Genomic DNA, 21,795 nt, shown 5'->3' on the forward strand with positions numbered 1-21,795 from the left:
TGTCTTCTTCTTTGCCTGGTCCTTTCCCATTGTATTTGGGGTCGGCCCTCCGTATCATGTGTCTCCAGGTGGCCTGCTCGGTCCTGGGTCGTCTCTTTGTTTATTTGGGCTTCTTTGAGGTTATTATTTACTATAGACATCCATGTGATTCGGGGTCTTACTCGTCGTCGGGGTTTGGTTTTTATATCTAGCACTTTTCTGATCATGTGGTTGTATGGTCGCTTCATATTGTGTCCGTACCACGGCAGACGGCTCTCCTGTTACCGGGGTGTGGCTGCCGGTTTATAAGTCATGAGATTCAATTATTCAAATCTCTGGACTACAGGCACAATGATATGTGAATAGTTTTGGCCAGTCATATATACTAATAAAAACTGAAGGTATTTTTTATTTGAATCACGGATTATCAAATAAAGGAGTAGATAAGTGTAAGTGCCTCGCAGTTATCGCGCGTGTGTCACTATTATTACAATTTACCCATGGGAGGCTCCTTTGCACAGGATCCCGGCTAGATCATGGGTACCTACCACAACGGCGCCTATTTCTGCCGTGAAGCAGTAATGTGTAAGCATTGCTGTGTTTCGGTCTGAAGGGTGTCTTAGCTAGTGAAATTACTGGGAAAATGACAATTACCATCTTATGTCTCAAGGTGACGAGCGCAATTGTAGTGCCGCTTAGAATTTTTTGGTTTTTCAAGAATCCTAAGCGGCACTACATTGTAATGGGCAAGGCGTATCAGTTACTATCAGTTGAATGTCTTGATCGTCTCGTCCCTTTTTTCATTTAAAAAAAAGTAATAAACCTGGCCTGTTTTCATCGGTTGTGTAGCAGCAAGAGGCTGTATCTAGACGTATTTATTACCTAAGGTTTTAATATATATTATGTACGTGGACAGGAGGAGATAACCGGAGACATAACGTACTACGTGAAGGGTGCAGACGTAGCTCTATCAAAGTTGCTAGATTCCACGTGGCTGGCTCGTGAATGCAGTTCCCTGGCAGCTGAGGGACTCAGGACTTTAGTAGTTGCCAAGAGGAGCCTCACGAAGAATGAGTATCTGGAGTTTGAGGTGAGATCTACTATCTACAGTTTGTTAAAGTCTATTCGCGCTGTCGTAGGACGCAGTCGTTCAGTTGATTACTGAGCAGGAGTTGTGTTTACGGGGTTTGGTTTTACCAATAAATTTTCTTGTCATATATATCTTTACCTAGTTTTATTGTTTATTAACTAGTCTGATTTGAATAATTATATTAATTAATCGGCTAGCCTTAAATATTTATTTTGATGAAGTAAGTGTGCTCGATTCACGAGAGATGGCGAAATATATAAATTTATTCGATTAGGGGTTATTATTAAGTCCATAATTATTATCTTAAAGTCATACGATATCTTTAATTCTACTAAGCTTTATTAGTCTATAAGCAGATAGCAACTCCTGCCTATCTGAATGGTGTAGAGTTAGGGGTTATGAGCGTCCTCCACTCAAAATCGCCCGCGTTGAACCCCTTCGACCGTTACGTAATTGACTAGAAATAAAAAACTAACTTCGGAAATAATAAAATATATGCATGATCTTGGTCACTAAATCGCAGCCTAAGAGTTGAAATCTTCTGTTTTTTTTTTCGTTCTGCTTTTGACATCTTTACTGTTTACATGTTTCATCTCATTTCTTTGGCTTAACTTTATTTATATATTACAACTTAAATTTAGTAACAAGTAGTATCTTGTCTTGCAACTTCCATTAGCTATAAACCGATTGATGTCTATATAGGTTGTGTTATTCGTTTATTCTTCATATTTTCTTTGATTGAAACGCTTGTAATTGTAACTTTGTTTTTACATAAAAATTTTGCGTTACATTTTTATTGCTTGCAAATATTAAACAAAGAGAAAGCTGCAAACCTCATTTTCAAAAACTAAATATTCTTACATTACCGTGCACATATATTTTCGATATATGTAAGTTTGTAAGAAAACACCCAAATCTATACACTAAAATCATAGACGTGCCCCGGCACAACACACCTCGCTATAAAAATAATCTTGTGCAAACTAACTAAATTAACATTACATAGTTCCGGTCCCTACCCAATGTCAGTTAAAATTTATAATAAGTTACCAGTTAATTATTATAAGTTACCAAAGTTACTCTTTGTAAAAGTTACATTTGGAAAAATGTTACTATTCTATTAATGAATACCTAGAGGAGAAATATATTTGAATGTCTGCCCCTCTGTCGTTCATTACTATGCCTTATTACGAGGTGCATGTGATAATTATTTAGTACTACAATTTTGTTTAGTAACTAAGTCGCATGTAACGTAATTTAATTAAATATATAAATAAAACATATTATTTTAGTTAACTCCACGTTTCAAGACCTTTCCAGATCTCGTTTTCAGGGAGACTGAGACTGAAAAAGCATTTTATTTAATCGTTAATTTATGTTAATTATCTTCCTCATGCATATATTTTCTGTGGATGTAGAATAGATGTATCTATTGAAAAATCTTTTCGCAATGACATTAGATACATTTTAGTGATTGTAATATTGTTCAGAGTAAATACAAGGAAGCACGTTTGAGCGTAAACAACCGAAGCGAGCGCACGGCGGCTGCGATATCCATGCTGCACTGTGGTCTTACATTATTGGGGCTGACCGGCGTCGAGGACAGACTGGCTGATGACGTGCCCCAGACGCTGGCCATGCTCAGAACTGCCGGCATCAAGGTACAATTACATTTATATTATCAAACTTAAAATGAGTTCCTTGGCGTTTCGACTCGAAGGACCAAAACTTAACAGTTTTATTTTATTTTTTATACATAGAATATTTGCGGAGTTGGAAAAACGGAAAGGTTTTGTGGGTACAACTGGTTCGACTGGGTAGTCGAAATTAAATTAAACGGTTTTAAAAGGAATTGTTGGGTATTAAGCCGATTCTTCTCAATATAACCAACACTCGAACCGTTGCTAGTGATTAGAAATGTAATTAAAATTTTAAGCCCATGTGAATAAAAAACATACTTTGCAATATTTATTTATTTTTTAATTAGATATGGATGCTGACTGGCGATAAATTGGAGACAGCGTTGTGCATAGCGCGCTCGTTGAACCTGGGTGGGGGCACGCGCTGGGTGGCGGCGCCCGAGTGTCGTCTCCGGACGGACTCCTACCGCCTACTCACCATGCTGCAGGGCGCGCCACACACCGACCTCATACTGGAAGGGGAGACGCTCGAGGTCAGGCATTTTCCATGTGCAGAAAGCAATCTAGGACAGTGTTGCCACCAAAAACTATTTCTTCTACAATAGGACAGTCCACTTGTACTGCTACCGTCCGGTTTGAAGTTGTCGTTTCATTTTATGACAATAAGGGACGAGACGAGCAGAACGCTCAGCTGATGGTAATTGATACGCCCTGCCCATTACAATGCAGGATTCTACGGCGCCCTTCAGACCGTAAAACTATAATGTGTACACATTACTGCTTCACTGCAGAAATAGCCGCCGTTGTGGTACCTTTAATCTAGCTGGCATCCTGTGCAAAGAACCCTCGCACTGGTGCCGTAACAAACTTCTACTTCTATTGATTCTGAGGATTTTTGAAACATCCAAAAATTCTGAGCGGCACTTCAATTTCGCTCGTCACCTTGACACATAAGATGTTTAGTCTCGTTTGTCCAGTAATTTCATAAGTAACGGCGCCCGCTTAAGTAATGCTTACACATTACTGCTTCACTGCAGAAATAGGCGCTGTTGTGGTACCCATAACCTAGCCGGCATCCTGTGCAATGGATGTTTAAATTAGTTGGCACATACTATTATCTATTGCTTCATTTCACTATTAGGAGATCACTAACGGGGGCCATCGTACCTAATGTCTGGAAATCAGGATACGTTACACCTATCCCTAAGAAAGGTCCTAAGCAGCTTATAAACAATTATCGGCAGATCTACAAACTCTGCATACTGTCAAAAATACTAGAACGAGTAGAATATGAACAGCAATATTCGATTTTAATGCTTGATTTTAGTCCCTCTCAACATGGCTTCGTCAAAGGAAGATCCACGATATCTAATCTGGCTCTCTTCACAGATATTGTATCTGATAAAATGGACAATCGAAACCAAGTTGACGCAGTTACACTGACTACAGCAAGGCCTTTGATCGAATTGACCATAACATACTACTCCTCAAATTAGCTAAGGCAGGCATTAGAGGTGATGTGTTTCGCTGGTTTTCTTCCTATGTAAAAAATAGATCGCAGGCTGTAGTGCTCAACGGCTTTACCTCTTCACGGCGCAGTATTCCCTCGGGTGTGCCACAGGGTTCCTTACTAGCGCCTCTACTCTCTATTATTTTCATTCAGGATATTGACACTTGTTTTCATAATTCCAATATTTTGCTCTTTGCTGATGATATGAAAATCTTTGGACTAGTAAATAACTACAGGGACCAGAGTCTTCTTCAAGATGATCTATTTAGACTCGATCAATATTGCCAAGTCAATAGATTAGATCTGAACGTTTCTAAATGTTTTGCCATATCCTTCACGCATATATACGTTGTGCTCCACCACAAGTTAATGAATCATGTATCTACTATACGAGATTTAGGTGTAACAGTCGATAGTAAGGTACTGTATGATAAACATGTTGACAAAATTGTGAGTTCGGCATCAAACATGTTGGGATTCCTATTCCGATCATCTAAAGATTTCACAAATCTTAAAACAATTAAAGTTCTTTATTGTGCCCTGGTTAGAAGCAACCTTGAATATACATCTCAAATTTGTAACCCCAAAGAACAATGGCGAAATTTTACCTGACTATAGGAATAACCGTCTAAGGTTAGGATAGTTACAAAAAAAACTTCGTAGATAAATTGACTTGTTAGATAAAATTGTATCGCAAAAGGAATCGGGGTAATAAATAAAATATTTATTTCATTTTCACATTATATGCTGTCACGACTACGAAATCACATCCATTTTAGGTTAGATCAAGGAAAGCTATCTGTCAATATGACTGACAGCGATGATCGAGTGATCAATGAGTTCCTAATTTCTATACCTGTCACCTATGATCTACCTAATGCTAATAATACCTATCAATTATAGTTACCGCTGTTGTGTTGTTTTGTGCTTTCTTTATTTTTATAAGTACTTTCTATTTTACATGGCTTGGTTTTGGACTTGAATAATAGCTTTCTCTGCTCACTTCTGCTCTCCATTATCGGACTATGATATGCCCCACGATTTGGTCTAACGTACGCTGTTTGTATAACAATAAACAAAATAAAATATTTTGCTTGTTTAATTTACTGCTACCTACTTCTACAAAATAAGATCTTGGATTGAGAAAAAGACATTAGAAAACTAGGTACTTATTTTACCAGTTTTTTAAGATTATAAAAATGGAAGTACTTAGTTTAAAAGTCGACCCGAGCCTTAAATTCGAGCGTAGGTTAGGCACACTTTAGAAGTTCCTACGACTATGGATTGCGCATTTGACTTCCCTCTTATAAAATTACTTATAAAGCTATGGACAACCAACTCTGGTTTGTTGCAAATAAACTGTTATTACCATTGCATCAAGTAACAAGTTTCCATTTTATCATAATATAATACTCAGAGTTGTTGACCGTAGACAGTAGTACCGTAGACGTTAGTAATTAGGTAGGTATTTATTAACTATTTGCCTATGGTTACTAGTTCCTATCCTTAAAGATTTTTGTTATTCAGTGCTATTGTTGTTGAAACATGTTAGTTGGAATATAATAGATAAGTATAATATAGTTAGTTAGAACGGTAAAGTAATATAAATAAAAACCTAACCTAAAAACTCAAACAAAATAATCATTTATTTCTCCATTATCCCGGTTCCAAATTAAAAATGAATAATGTCAGTAGATGCAGAAAATTATAGAGAATTAAGTAGTACACGTCAGTTCTTGAGACGCTTCCATTCAATTTCAAATATTTTGTAGTACGAAACTTCGCCAATGTTCTTTGAAGTGTATATTCAACTGATAGAAAGAATCCAGAAAAAATTTACTCGTTTCCTTAATTTCAAATTTAAACTCAATTCTGATAAGAAATATGAAGGTTTCTGTGCCTTATATAAGTGATATTTCCTACCTCATCAATATTATAAATAATACGGTTGATTGTGCGCAGCTTCTTGAGAAGTTACTCTTTAAAATCCCCATTAATACACATCCTCGTAGCTTTTCTATTCAACGCACACCACATTCACATACCAAATTTCGTAAAAACTCGTATATGCTCAGATCTGCCTTATCTTTGAATAAAATTTGTATGATTAATAAAAATTTGGCCCTTTTTCGCATCACTGCCACTACCATTTTGTAAAACACTGGCATACTAATTCTTTAACACTTATAAATAATTCCTTAACCTTGTTAAGAAACTCGTTTGCCACTATTTGTATTAGCTATTTTTTTTTATATTACCGCTCATTGTACAGCTTTTGTATTTATTTATTTTTAGCAATTTCCCCTGTATTCCTTATTACTTTTCTTTCTTAGTTGAGTGTTTTTTTTATTTTTGATATGTAAATTCTATCTGTGGAAACTTGTAATTAGCTTATATTCTTCTTCTGTATTTAATTACTATTTTTTTTTAAATTAAGCTGTAAGTTTTCCTCTAAATTAAAAAATTGTGTAGCTATACTTTACCACTTTTGTCTTGACAGATGCAGTCAATATAAATATCTATTAGATTGAGGATCGTATTAGTAGTTTAAAACTTTTTCTGGTTCGTTGATTAAAGGAATCAGACAATAGTCGGCCTCAGACTGTCGCCACAGTGATTTAGTACATTTACTTTCAAACAAAATGAGTATTATAGGTGAAAACGGTCTATTTTCCACAACTCGACCTGTGAGTCTATTTACGTAATGGGTGGGCAGCTAATCTTGCCATCCCAACTTATCACTTTCTGATGATACCCGCGCCCGGGATTTGGCAACATCCCTGCATTTCAGATGTAATTCATGTGTGCGTCCGTCTTGCTCGACCAAGCTCTGTATGTAGGCAGAAGAGACACAGGACTGTAAGCTATTTTACGTAGCCAATTTTATCATATAAATCCTTGGTATGTGGAGTCATGCATGTTACCTATCTACAGGGAAGGGCGACAATTGGTTCAAGTCAAAAATTAGCAGCATCTCGGCTCATCTGCTCGTAGTTGCGCGCGTTTTAGTTATAATAGTAATTTATTGTAGGTGTGTCTCCGTTCGTACGAAGAGGAGTTTGTAGATGTGCTTCGCGAATGCTCGGGCGTCGTGGTCGCTCGGTGTTCGCCGACGCAAAAGGCACGAGTGGCGGCTTTGCTGCGTGCGCGCGGGCTCGTTGTTGCCGCTGTGGGTGACGGCGGAAATGACGTCGCTATGATACAAGAAGCTGATATTGGTAACATTTTACTAAAATTAAATATAAATATAACTGTAACGGAAATTGTACTTTCAAACCCAGGTTTTAGGATTTTATTAACTTCGAGGTGAATCTCCACTATGTAAGAGATGGCATTAATTAAATAATAGACACAAAGCAAAACTGGGTCTTCTACTTATCATGGTTACAATTACTATATAACCAACTATTAATGCAAATTGTATTTTACTGCCTTATCTCGTGATAGCCATCAAGACATTCAGTAATATACAGGAAGGCCGTGTGCTCTGCATGACCGTCTCAAAAACTATGCGTGGATAGGGTTACCTACAAAGTTTTTGCCAAACTTTCATAGAGACACTTCTAAAAACTTTTTAGAAAGAACGAGATATCATTAATACTGGGTCTCGAAATCTCGAGCGATTGCCAATTACGTGGCCATCTGGAGGGCAAAGCCAAATTGGCTTCGAAGAAGCTGGGCGTCATCAATAGAGCACGGCAATACTTCAAGCCGGCCCACATTCTAGCGCTCTACAAAGCGCAGGTCCGGCCACACATGGAGTATTGCTGTCATCTCTGGTCTGGCGCACCCCAGTATCTGCTCGATCCATTTGACCGCGTGCAACGTAGAGCAGCTCGAATTGTCGGGGACTCAGTGCTCTGTGAACGGCTGGATCACTTGGCGTTGCGTAGAGACGTCGCTTCATTGTGTGTCTTCTACCGCATTTATCACGGGGAGTGTTCCGAAGAGCTGTTTAACCTGATTCCTGCCGCCGAATTTCACCATCGCACGACACGCCACAAGTTAGGATATCATCCCACCATCTGGATGTGTCCGCCACAGTGCGGTTTTCAAGAAGCTTTCTCCCTCGTACTACAAAGCTGTGGAATGAGCTTCCTTGTGCGGTGTTTCCGGGACGATACGACATGGATACCTTCAAAAAAAGCGCGTACACCTTCCTTAAAGGCCGGCAACGCTCTTGTGATTCCTCTGGTGTTGCAAGAGAATGTGGGCGGCGGTGATCACTTAACACCAGGTGACCCGTACGCTCGTTTGTCCTCCTATTCCAAGAAAAAAAGGAAAAAAAACAATTGGCCTTGGCAACATACAATGTCAAGACAATGCGGACCGACGAGAAGTTGGAGGAACTGGAGAAAGCTGTGAGCAGATTACGATGGGATGTCGTGGGGTTTTCTGAGGTCCGAAGACAGGGTGAGGACTCGATAATCCTAAATTCCGGACACATGCTCTACTTCCGGGAAGGCAACCAACTGTCCCAGGGTGGTGTCGGGTTCCTCGTTCACAAGTCTCGTCAACAACGTAACTGAGTTGGGGAGTGTGTCGACTAGGGTAGCGTACCTTATACTCTGAATTACTGAACGGTATTTGTTGAAGGTCATTCAGGTTTACGCTCGGGCTTCGACACACTCAGACGACGAGCCGGAGGCCATGTAGTAGGACATCTCAACAGCCATTCACACTCCGAAGACCCACTTCAACGTTGTCATGGGAGACTTCAATGCAAAACTGTGCAAACGTAGCTGCGATGATTTGAGAGTGGGGCAATTTGGTTATGGATATCGGTACGCCCGAGGCCAGATGCTGGCCGACTTCATGAAGAAGGAGGATCTCTATATGATAAACTCCTTTGTCATGAAGCTAGAACAACGCAAATGGACTTGAATCAGCCGCGATGGTGCCACCAATAATGAGATCGACTTCATTATGTCGCCTAAAAGACATATATTCAATGATGTCTCCTTGATCAACTCAGTGAAAACTGGGAGCGATCACCGCATAGTAAGAGGCACATTGAATATCAATCCAAAACTGGAGCGGTCTCGACTGGTGAAGTTGACCCGCACCCATCCAGATCTAAAACCCCGACAACGTTCAACTCGAATTTCAAAACCGCTTCGAATGCCTCGGTGACTGCGTAGACGTGGACGAGTACAATAACAGATTCGTGGCAGCTGTTCAAACGGCTGGATCTTAAGTTTTTCAAGGCCAGCTGTTCAAAAAGAACCGGAAAAAGACAGACTATACCCTCAAATTGATGGATGTAAGACGATAAATGACCCTTCAGTCCCCGGACGATGCATCCCAGTATAGGCAGCTAAATAGACTAAATAGGCAAGTCATTGACTCGCGATATACGCCGCCACAATACAGATTGCGTGAAGGCGGCCATAGAGTTGTAACAAAGGCTCAAAAGTATTCGCACGAGATTTGTCTATCGGGCAGAGCCAACTGACAAAGCTGAAGACCGGTGACGTCAGGGTCGTTTCGTCTAAACCCCATCTTTTGAGGGAAGTCGAGAAGTTCTACGGACAGCGACCGGGTGATGATGGAATTGAATGTACTTAAGACCCTCCAGAAACTATTCAATTACGTCATCCTCGAGGGCAAAACGCCGCAAGCATGGCACAGAAGTATAGTGGTGCTGTTCTTCAGAAAGGACGATAAAATGCTTTTTAAGAATTATAGGCCCATATCACTTCTGAGCCATAATCATGTATGTAAGCTGTTTTCTAGGGTTATCACGGATCGTCTCGTGCGCAGGCTCGACGACTTCCGAATCCCGAACAAGCCAGATTCCGAAAAGGCTTTAGCACCATAGACCACATACATACGCTGCGACAGGTTATAGAGAAGACAAAGGAGTATAACCAGCCACTATGCTTGGCGTTCGTGAACCTGGACGGTGATTCAGTCTCTCCAGAGGTGCCACATTGATTACCGATATATCGAAGCGTTTAAGGGTTTGTATAGAAACGCCACCATGTCAGTCCGTCTCCAGGATCAGAGCTCGAAGCCTATCTGACTACAGCGGGGAGTCAAACGAGGCGAAGTCATATCGCCCAAGCTGTTCACCGCTGCGTTGGAATATGTCTTCAAGCTTGTGGACTGGAACGGACTGGGTATCAACATCAACGGCGAATACATCACTCACCTTCGATTCGCAGACGATATCGTAATCATGGCAGAGACCATGGAAGACTTAAGCCATATGTTCGATGGCTTCAATACAGCTTCCCAAGGAGTAGGTCTCAAAATGAACATGGACAAGACGAAGATCATGTCAAATGTCCATGTCGCACCTACTCCCCCATAACAATTGGGAATTGTACTTTTGAAATTGTCGACGAGTACGTCTACCTCGGACAAACAATCCAGTTAAGTACGTCCAATTTCGAGAAAGAGGTCACTCGTCGAATCTTACTCGGATTGGCAGCGTTCGGGAAGCTCTGTAAAATCTTCTCGTACCAAATACCGCAGTGTCTTAAATTACCGAGTTGGCAGTGATGATTTATGGTACGCAGACGTGGTCGCTAACTATGGGCCTTATGAGAAAGCTCATGGTCGCTCAGAGGGGAATGGAGAGGGCTATGCTCGGAGTTTCCCTGCGAGATCGAATCAGAAATGAGGAGATCTGTAGGAGAACTAAAGTGACCGACATTGTCCAAACGATTGCGAAACTGAAGTGGCAGTGGGCAGGGCACATAGTTCGATGGTTAGATGCCCGTTGGGGCAGTAAAGTCCTCGAATCGCGACCACGTACCGGAAGACGCAGTGTTGGTAGGCCCCCCACAAGATACGATCAGTGGTTTAGGCGTGATTGTGCCTCAAACAAAGGCCATTTTCATTATAAACATATACTAGCTGACCCGACAGACGTTGTTCTGTAGATAAAAAAAAATACTGTTTTATAGGAATTTGCAAATAATATTTCAAACTTCAAGATTTATTTCGTAAAAAATGCTCCTTGTTCTTTAAATTTTCTAATATAAATTATGTCCATTCAAAGTAAATATTGAAAATAAAAATAATTGGTCCCAAATGAAAATAAAAACTATCCTATCTCTCAAGTTGGACTAAACTGCACTCGATGAAGTAATCCCAATTAAAATCCGTTCATTAGCTTAGGAGTGCATCCCGGACAAATAACGTGACACGTAATTTATATATTATATTAAGATAGATAATGTGATTGTGTAGGTGTGGGTATCGAGGGGGCGGAGGGTCGCGCGGCGTCGCTGGCGGGCGACGTGAGCGTGCGCAGCCTGGCGATGATGGCCCGCCTGCTGCTGGTGCACGGCCGCCGCTCGCTGATGCGCTCCGCCGCACTCTGTCTCTTCATAGTGCACCGGGGGCTGATCGTGTCCACCATGCAGGTGAGCACTAGTAGTAATATTCTGTTCGCTGGCGGGCGACATGAGTATGCCGTATACACGGCATGCAGGTCTTTAGGGAAATCGTCAACCAATGCCAGGAGAAACTTCAAATCCTCTCTCGAAAAGGTCGCGCAATGGGGTAAGTTGGACCTTGCCCAAGTTACCCTCAAGTTTGCGCGTTTACCACTAATATGATGATTAAGATGAAATGACTTACTTAGATCAAAGCGTTCAAGGTGGCCAGCAGATTGCCAATCTGGTGCAATCAGCATGACCCAAACCCAAGAACTAAACACAACGAAATCGTCGAATGCCACACGCCACTTAGTTTATGTCGTTTCACAGACTCAGATGTCATATCAGCGCTCAAAAGCCTACATGCAAATAAAGGTCCTGGCCCAGATTCTATACCTTCTAGTTTCTTAAAGGCCTGTGGCACAAAATTGGCTGAGCCGCTACGAATCATTTTCAATAAGTCTTTACTATGTGGAACTTTTCCCTCAAGATGGAGGGTTGCGCACATTAGTCCAATTCACAAGAAGGGAGATCCTGGAGATATTACTAACTACCTGCCTATCTGACAATTTTGTCTGCTATCGGTAAGCTGTTTGAATTACTAGTTCAGAAAAATATTTTTTTCCACCTTAAACCCTTGCTCATACCCCAACAGCATGGATTTCTACCTGGTAGATCAACTACATCGGATCTTGTGGATTTTGTTAGTGACATTACTCAAACTTTCACAGATGGTCATGAATTGCATGCTATTTACACAGATTTATCAAAAGCCTTCGATGTGGTTGACTACGAACTGCTCATTGAAAAACTTGGTCACGCACGAATATGTTTCTCTCTACTGCGGTGGTGCGAATCCTATTTGCAGAACCGCTCCCAGATTGTAAAGATCCGTGGCTTTAAGTCAATTACAAGAACCGTGCCATCAGGGGTTCCACAGGGCCCCCATTTAGGGCCCCTTTTTTCTTGGTGTTTGTGAACGATCAAGCGACTAAATTGAAATCCAAATTTCAAATGTTTGCAGACGACTTAAAAATTTATCGTGAAATTAAATCTACAGAAGATAAGATCATATTACAAAGTGATCTTGATACGATCTGCGATTGGTGTGTTAGTAATAGGATGGTTTTAAATTCCTCAAAATGTTTTTACTTAAACTTTTCTCGAAAACTAAATTCTTAACTACTTACTTACTTCATAAATGCGTGTCCACTAACAAGTTTGTACAATGCGAGATTTAAGCGTCATGGTTGACACAAAATTAGATTTTAGAGAGCACATTGACTACATTTCCAAAAAGGCATCTCGTCTTTCAGGTTTTGTGATTAGACAAACTAAATTTTTCAAAGACCCTGATGTGTCGAAGATACTTTTTAACAGCTACGTGCGTAGTCTTTTAGAGTATTGCAGTTCGGTGTGGAACCCTTCTTACAAAGTTCATATTAAGAGGTTAGAACAGGTGCAGTCGAAATTTTTATATCATCTCTCATATTCAAGTAATCTTTGTCGTCGATTAGACTGCTACGAATCTAGACTTGTGCATTTTGGCATGACATCTCTTGTACAGCGTAGAAAAGTGTCAGACGTTGTCTTTTTACATAAACTGATTCATGGCCATCCTCTATTATTAACTAAAATTAACTTGGCTGTCCCACGGCATTGCAGCCGTATTATTAATAGGAAAACGTTCAGTCTACCCTCAACATGCACAAATTATAGTCAACATTCTAGTTTATATCGCATTTGTTCTCTGTATAATGAAGTCTGTCAGAAGGTAGACATAATCAGTCCCTAGGTTCAGAAGACTTCTGCTAGAAAATGCAGATTATTGGCTTGGGGACTGTGGGGTTGAATTGTGTTCATCTAGCTTAACTTAATGTTTTTAGTTTTATATAAAATCTAGAACACATTTAAAAGCATGCTGTGTTCACTTCCAGAAGGAGGCACTCGCTCCAACATGTTAATGTATTTTTCTGTTTTATACAATATTAAGAGTGTATCCCGTTTAGTGAACCTATTAAAAAAAATATAACCCCATTTGTCGTATCACGGCTCTTCGACAACACTTCCCTTACAGCCTCGCCTAGTATCGGAATTCTAGGTCTCGAGATCTCGGACGATTGCCAATTCCGCAACCATCTGGAGAGCAAAGCCAAATGGGCTCGAAGAAATTGGGCGTCATAAATAGAGCACGGCAAAACTACAAGCCGGCCCACATTCTAGCGCTGTACAAAGCGCAGACCCAGCCACATATTGAGTATTGCTGTTATCTCTGGTCTGGCGCACCCCAGTATCAGCTCGATCTATTTGACCGCGTGCAACGCAGAGCAGCTCGAATTGTCGGGAACCCAATGCTCTGTGATCGGCTGGATCACTTGGCGTTGCGTAGAGACATCGCTTCATTGTGTGTCCTCTACCGCATTTACCATGGGGAGTTTTCCGAAGAGCTGTTTCACCTGATTCCTGCCGCCGAATTCCACCTTCACACGACACTCCCACCATCTGGATGTGTGGCGGTCCTCCACAGTGCGGTTTTCAAGGAGCTTTCTTCCACGTACTACGAAGCTGTGGAATGAACTTCCTTGTGCGGTGTTTCCTGGCCAATACGACATGGGTACTTTTAAAAAAGCGCGTACACCTTCCTTAAAGGCCGGCAACGCTCCTGTGATACCTCTGATGTTGTAAAAGAAAGAGGGCGGTGGTGATCAATTAACACCAGATGACCCGTACACTCGTTTCTTCTCCTTTTCCATAAAAAAATACCAGCTGATCAACGATTGGCAGTACAGCTTCCATCAAGTTTCAGTGATCTGCTTGTAAATCTTACCTATATGGATGGAACAAGTTGAGTAGAAGGGAGAGGAGGTAGCTGTGAGTCTGGGCATAGCGACAGCTTGCAATCGAGCCTCGCACAAAGCGCTTATAGAAAGCTGCTATCAAATATGTTTCCCGAGAAGGTATGCATTTTTCGGATTTTCCAAGTCGGAGCTTCACGCTTGTTATCACGGTGCATAGTCCAACTTAAAACCCATAAACGTGGACATTAGCTTGGCTGATTTGCAATGTCAGCACGGTTTTAAAATAGACTACTCCAGGAAGGTACCACAGTTAGGACTTGTTCTTAGTGGATGCTTGGGCCGCCCCGCATACTTTGGAAAGGCAAAACTGTGCTAGCTCGGGACAACATCTATTTTAAAGGGCGTCAGCGCATCAATCAACCAATCTTATTGAACTTCCACCGATTCGAAAAGATGTGCCTCAGAACTGATAAGAATGGCTGCATTAATTTCAGCCTGTCCCTTTGCTATGATAAAATTGCATTATGATAAAATGAAATCTGGGGGAAATCGCTCCACTCCCAAAGTGTCGTATCATTTTACTCGACATCAACTTGACAAAATCTTGTCGACTATAATATATTTTCTGTATCCTCTAAGTTTTACTTTGTTTCAAATTTTAAATATTTGATGTTTTTTTTTTCTTTTCTCATTGACAGGCCGTGTTCTCCGTCGTATTCTATTTTTCATCCGTGTCGCTGTATCCAGGGTTCTTGATGGTTGGCTACGGAACGCTCTTCACAATGCTTCCTGTATTTTCGTTGGTAAGTAACGTCGTAAATTTTTTATTTTATAACGGCTACGATCGATTTCAATATCAAATCTAAATAAGCGATTCAAGATTAATATTATAATTTTTTTCCTAGTTTTGACATTTTAAAAACAGATCTATGAAATTTTTTTGAATTAGGCGTTTTTGGGACACTACATAATTATCCAAATGTTGTGATTTTTTGTGTTAATTCCGCTGAGTTTTGTCTTTAATCAATTCGACACGTGTTTTGCCTATACACGAGGTATCCTCAGGAGATGTTGACTCGCCAAATTCTGGCACGAGACTCGTGCTCGACTTCACACTCAATAAAAATCAAAACGTTTGGATAACAGGTGGTTTTGTTAATTCTTTTATAATTTATCTATCTATAGGATGACGTATTTATTATTTTAGATGTGTATGAATGTGGCGGATAAGGGTTTAATAAGATTTTTTAAATAAGATCGATTGAGTGATATAATCTAAAATCATTTATACGTCTTGATAGATCGCTGTGAAAACGTAGAAAAAAATTAACTATCTAGAGTCTAGATTAACGTATAAGTAATTCTTAGATATATCAATATAAATGTTATGTATATCAGGTACTAGATAAGGACATATCGAGCGGAACAGCGTTGCGGTATCCACAACTCTACAAGCAGATGACCAAAGGAAGACAGCTCTCGTACAAGACTTTCTATATATGGATCGGCATATCTATTTACCAAGGTATGATGTAATTACGAACTAATTTGTTTTGTATATTGCAGGTCAATACCTGCAATATACAAAATTAAAGTATTTTACAATTAAAATACTCTATTGATTGAAAATACTGGCCGTTGAGTTTCTTGTATGTTCTTCTCACAAGCCCAAGTTTTTAAGAAAATATTATGGTAGATTCAGCACCTTATTTAAAAGAAATACTTATAGTGACGTTTCAAAAGCGCTTAGTTTAAACCTAATTTATTAAAGTTTATTTGACTTTGACTAATTAAGTAAAAAGTAAAGTAAGTTTAGAATATAGAGATTTCGTTTTATAGCCATATAGTTATTTAAGTAAGCACAATTTATTTTCGGTAAAACTGAGCAGCGTGATAGATGAATGAGCTAATTACCACGCATCGTGTTGAAGTCTGGTATTCCATAACCGCGTTTTGTAAGAAATTTCTGGCCGCGTATATTCTGGAATCAATTACCGGCTGCTGTTATCCCGAACCGATACGACTCACAGACCTTCAAGAAACAAGCGCCGTAGCCATAGAAAAAATGAGCTTACAAAACAAATATTGGAAATAAAAATAATTATGGGTCCCTAATAGAAATAAAACTCTCCTATCTCTCAAGTTAAGACTAAACTCCATGAAGTAATCCCCATTAAAAACTGTTCATTACTTTAGGAGTTTTTTATTTAAATAAAAATAAGGGACGAGACGAGCAGACTGTTTCATGGCAGAAATAGGCGCCGTTGTGATGCCCATAATCTAGCCGGCTTCGTGTGCAAAGGAGCCTCCCACTGCTGAAGTTCACTGGAAACAAACATCAGGACATTGGATTAATATACTACGGACTACTTTGTTTACTAAAAATTGTCATGCCATGTATATTCAAATATTTAATAAACTTCCCGATGCTATTAAAATGTTGAATATCGGTCCTTTTAAAACTCAATTATATCAATGGCTAATTAGTTACAATTTTTATGCTGTGTCCGACTTTTTAAATTTGTGATTTTCTTTTTTTTTTCATAATCTTGTGTTTAACTTTGACTACATAATATGTATATGACATGTATATTTTGTGTAGATGCTAATGTAATGTAACAATGAAATATTATGTGCTGTAATCTTAGAATTTTATTATTATATAATGACATGGAGGTAATGTAATTTGCATGCCCGTTTTGGCTAATGTGTTGATTCGTATAGAATTATTTTGTTAATGTGTATACACACATTATGCAAATAAAGAATTATTATTATTATTATATATCTAAAAATGTCACCGGAACAGTCGTGGGAATACAGTTGGGAGTATTATGAACGTATATATGCGAATGATATGCGAGTGTGTATCGCAGGCGGCGTTATTATGTACGGAGCGCTGGTGCTGTTCGAAGATCAGCTGATCCACATCGTGGAGATCAGCTACACGGCGCTCATCCTCACCGAGCTGATTATGGTGGCGCTCACCGTCACCACGTGGCACAAGCTGATGGTAGTCGCGGAGCTGGTCAGCCTGCTCATGTACACAGCCACTCTGCTCATCTTCACCACCTACTTCGGTAAGTACCAAGAGATGCCCCTACTTGTTTTGAGTGTTGCTTGTCAATTAAGTTAGTTTAGTAATGGAAATACTGATGTGATTCTTTCCTCTCTCTGGCCGAGGAAGTAGTTTGGGGGGGGGGGGGGGGTTGTGTTATCATCAAGGGACATTTTTTACCTTTACATAAATCTATAATACTGAAAAAATAAATCGTAGTTTATTAATATCCTAGTGTTGCTTGTTTTGCTCACCGTAACAAAGCATCGATGTGACGTCATCGACATCAGTTCCCAGATAGCCAGTCTAGCGAAGCTCTCTAAGAAAAAAGCGATTTGCTCGATTGTATGGAACGTATTGATAGATGGAGTGATGACGGCTATAATCTTGTAAAAAACGGAGATAGCCGAAATCCACTACGTTTTAAGCAAATGTTCACTTTCAAACTTAATCGGATTATACCTCGTCGCCAATCGCCATACTGTAATTACTACTATTTTAAACATAAGTCAAATCACTGCATGTTTCATACTAAATTAAAGTTAACTTTTTAGTTAGGCAGTCGCGCCTCTTATTGCGTAGTAGGTATTTACTTCCTCTTTGGGGATAGCATAGAGCTGACAAAGATGACGTCATACAAGATGGCCGCTATAGCTCCTATTTCCTCAACGCACTTAATACATATTTTAATGCTTTCTAAAATCAATTCTTAGATGGAGATTTCATCAGGCACTGGAACTTCTGGTGGAAAGTGACAACTATCACGCTAGTCTCGTGTCTGCCGCTCTACATCGTCAAGTATATGCATAGAAAATGGAGAATGCGCCAGTACCGGAACATACGAAAGTGAACCTTATATCTTTTGTAATTTACGACTGTGTTACCGTTAAAAAATTATGAAAAGTATTTTATTATTATATATATTTACATATTAGTGCACTTTAAGATAAACAATTAAACCTAAAGTGGCGGTTGAGATTATTTAGATTGTTGGATAATTTATACGTCTAGATAGACTATGACAGCTGAGAACTTTTCATTTTATTGATTTCTATTCAAATTCAAATATTTTCATTCAAAATAGGATGTGAAATCACTTATTGAAAGTCAAAAAACTACCACCCATTCCAAAATGAATGCCTCAGGCCTGAGAAGAATAGGCGCAACAAACTCAGTGGGCTTTTTTTTTCATCAAAAATATGTTTTACAATTAAAGTAGCATTGTACAATTATTAAACTTATTATTTAATAGCCTGAGGGCGGTCGCTCCATTCCCAAGTTGTGGTATCATTAAGAAAGTCATTTATGTTATAGTAACCTTTACCACACAAACGTTTTTAACAATTCTTTTGAATGATGTAATACTTTTGTTTTGAACATTTTCTGGGATCCTGTTGTAAAAGGATATACATCGCCCCACAAAAGACTTGTTAACTCGACTTAGTCGAGTAGTAGGCGTTATAAGCTTATGTCTGTTCCTGGTGTTAACATTATGGTTATGACAATTTCTGGCAAATTCACTTATGTGCCTATGAACATACATTACATTATCAAGAATATATTGAGAAGCAACAGTCAAGATGTTAATTTCTTTGAATTTGGTCTCAATGATTCTTTAGGGACTAGGTTATAAATAGCGCGAATAGCCCTCTTCTGCAGCACAAATATTATATTAATATCAGCAGCGCTGTCCCACAGCAATATACCATAGGACATAATACTATGGAAGTAACTAAAGTATACAAGTCGCGCCGTATCTATGTCAGTTAATTGTCTAATCTTTTTAACCGCGTATGCTGCAGAACTAAGTCTGTTCGCCAATTCTTCAATATGGGGGCTCCATTGATATTTACTACTTCTTTGTTTAAAATAAGATCTATGTTGTTATAACTGTAATTGAAAATAATTGTTCGTTTCTTTTTAAATATTATGTAATTTAATTTTAAGCGGCTTCACACACAGATAAGCTTCTTAAAGTTAAAGTGTGTGTTATTATTGTTGTAAGCTGTAAACTACATTGTATTTTAAATAAATATTATTAAAAAAAACTTGTCAGCAACGCACGCACACTTAAACAAAAATTTACTGACATATCGCAGTAAGCAAGTCGCAAGTGTAAGACGTAACTGTACACTAAAGTAATAAAACTGGGAAGTTGTCATGCGATGCCTAACGAGAAGAGGCTCCATCTAGACGTATAAATTATCTGAGTTTAGATTGTGTCCAATGTAAATTGACAGAAAGAAAAACATAAAGTATGGATTACAGTTTAGTACAAAGTTATGTTATGTGTGGATTGCTTTATAATTTATATTATATTCCTATCATAAAGATAATAGAGATAGTAGAGATAGATAGAGTAGTTGGTGTTATATTTGGTTCGTTAACTGTTGATTTTAAGTTTATTATATATGTTTAACTGATAATTATTATAATGAGAATCATTCATATAATTTACAATCTAATGGTATCACATGTTTTATTAGAAGTGATGAACAGGTTAAATAATATTTGTCTCTACATCTCTAGCGGTTTTCTTTAGCATCACTTTTACAAATTAGTGAGTAATCAATCCCCACAAAATGCTTTTATTATATATAAAAACATTCTGCCACTTGTCAATTATTTCATAGTTTAAGTAAAAGTTTCTTACTTTTTATCGTTTATTTTTGTATAATGTGTACCGTGTATATTTTCTTATGTCGCTGTGGATAAATATTCTTACTGACGCGCTGATTAAATTTTTATTTGTTCATTATTAATAAATCACTTTATAAGGACCTTAGAGATGACTTCATAATTCATTATTATCATTGGCAATTGACTGCAAATGCTTTACGGTAAAGTATTCCAATAAAAATAGAATTAGTGATTTAAACGTCGTGTCGGGATTTTAGTTATTGGCATCAATTAATTCAGCTAATTACCACCGTGCTTTTTATTTGTAACAAGTGCTGACCGGGCAAACGTTGTTTTGTCATATAAATTAAGTCCGATCATTGTATTAATTGTCATATGAAATGATATGTCATTTACTGAATTATTTGTTTTTTGAATATATAGGTATTTCTAATTAAATTTGTAACCAAAATTTTATGAACGTTGACGCATGGATCGGAAGTCTTAGTATGTCTTCTTCAATATAATATAATAGCTCTCAGATTGTGGGTCCATCTACAGGATCTACTTTACAGTTGATAACCTACTCATTCCCAATAATATTATATTAGGAAATGGCTTGAGATGTCGCTCTTTTTTGGTTACAAATTTAATTTATATAATAAACCCAGAAATAAGGAATATCACTTTAAAAATAACAAATTGGTTAGGTATTTCTAAGTGAAAATTTTCCGGATAAGTAATCACCAACATATCATATACTAAACCCTACTTAGAAACACGCTGCATCTTATGGTATAAGTATTATTCTGATCGGCTCAGTAGTTTTTGCAGTATAACCGAAAGAAAAAACCGCTCTCAAATGATGTCAACATATTGAATAAGTCCCGACTATGACCGCTTTAAAGTTTTCATGTAAATTACTGTGATTTATATTAGTATTAAGGTGTTCCATAGCTATTTTAATAATGTTAACATTGTTTTCGTTGTATTTTAAAATATGTATTCAGTACAAAACTGTGTTAATAAGTTAGTTTATAAAACAAGGTCGTTATCGCCTTTTTTGTCTCAAGTATGTAAGGAGAACCGTCTTGAGAAGGGCCATACTGTGAGAGTGCATTAAGGTAATTATCATTTGGAAAGTTTAACTAAAAGACATATTTAGTAAAACTGATGTGAGATATGTGGAACGACCTTTTTTGTTTCACATATTTTTCACCGCGTTGGGCACTTTTGGTGTGGGAAATTTTTATCGGTTCGCGTCGCCGACAATTACTGGCGTACGCAATAAATAAATATTTACAAAAAAAATTAAATATAGTATATAGTTTGAAACATATTGGGATGGGTGAAATCTCGTGAGTTTGCGTCGCCGAAATGCACTTGTCATTTAAAGCAGTATATCTGTAGCTATACAGGTGCGTTTTCTGCAACATTATATATTCGTTGGATAAATTAGCTTTGTTTGATATTTTTGCTACAACCACAGAGATGGTTCTCCTTACTCCAAATGCCATAGTTCCACAAACCGAGGAGCCATTGTCAAATCATCAAATATTTACTGTCAATGGTTGACAGTGTAACTGCACTTGCAAAATTTGAGGTTATAAAGTGTTCTGTCGTGTAGACTGTAAACTCGCGCGGCCGGGAACAACTGCGCCTAATGCAGTTTAATTCTTTCCACTCTCTACTTTTTCTGTCATTTATTAT

The 21,795-nt window shown here is 38.5% G+C and overlaps 1 protein-coding gene across 2 annotated transcripts in view; it reads left to right on the forward strand.

Moving 5' to 3' along the window:
- LOC126979379 (probable phospholipid-transporting ATPase IIB) overlaps positions 1–20,572 on the forward strand; it is a 36,263-nt gene extending 15,691 nt beyond the window's left edge. The window contains exons 11-19 of one of the 2 annotated variants that reach the window (XM_050828634.1): positions 896–1,069; positions 2,560–2,730; positions 3,057–3,242; positions 7,251–7,437; positions 11,420–11,595; positions 15,107–15,211; positions 15,807–15,933; positions 17,285–17,488; positions 18,180–20,572. In XM_050828634.1, coding sequence (XP_050684591.1) covers positions 896–1,069; positions 2,560–2,730; positions 3,057–3,242; positions 7,251–7,437; positions 11,420–11,595; positions 15,107–15,211; positions 15,807–15,933; positions 17,285–17,488; positions 18,180–18,316 — 1,467 coding nt within the window. In that variant the 3' untranslated portion in view covers positions 18,317–20,572. The remainder of the gene's footprint in view (positions 1–895; positions 1,070–2,559; positions 2,731–3,056; positions 3,243–7,250; positions 7,438–11,419; positions 11,596–15,106; positions 15,212–15,806; positions 15,934–17,284; positions 17,489–18,179) is intronic. The other variant, XM_050828635.1, reaches the window with a different exon arrangement.
- Positions 20,573–21,795: the final 1,223 nt, after the last annotated feature.

The sequence above is a fragment of the Leptidea sinapis genome, chromosome 3, assembly GCF_905404315.1.
Source record: "Leptidea sinapis chromosome 3, ilLepSina1.1, whole genome shotgun sequence".
NCBI lineage: Eukaryota > Metazoa > Arthropoda > Insecta > Lepidoptera > Pieridae > Leptidea > Leptidea sinapis.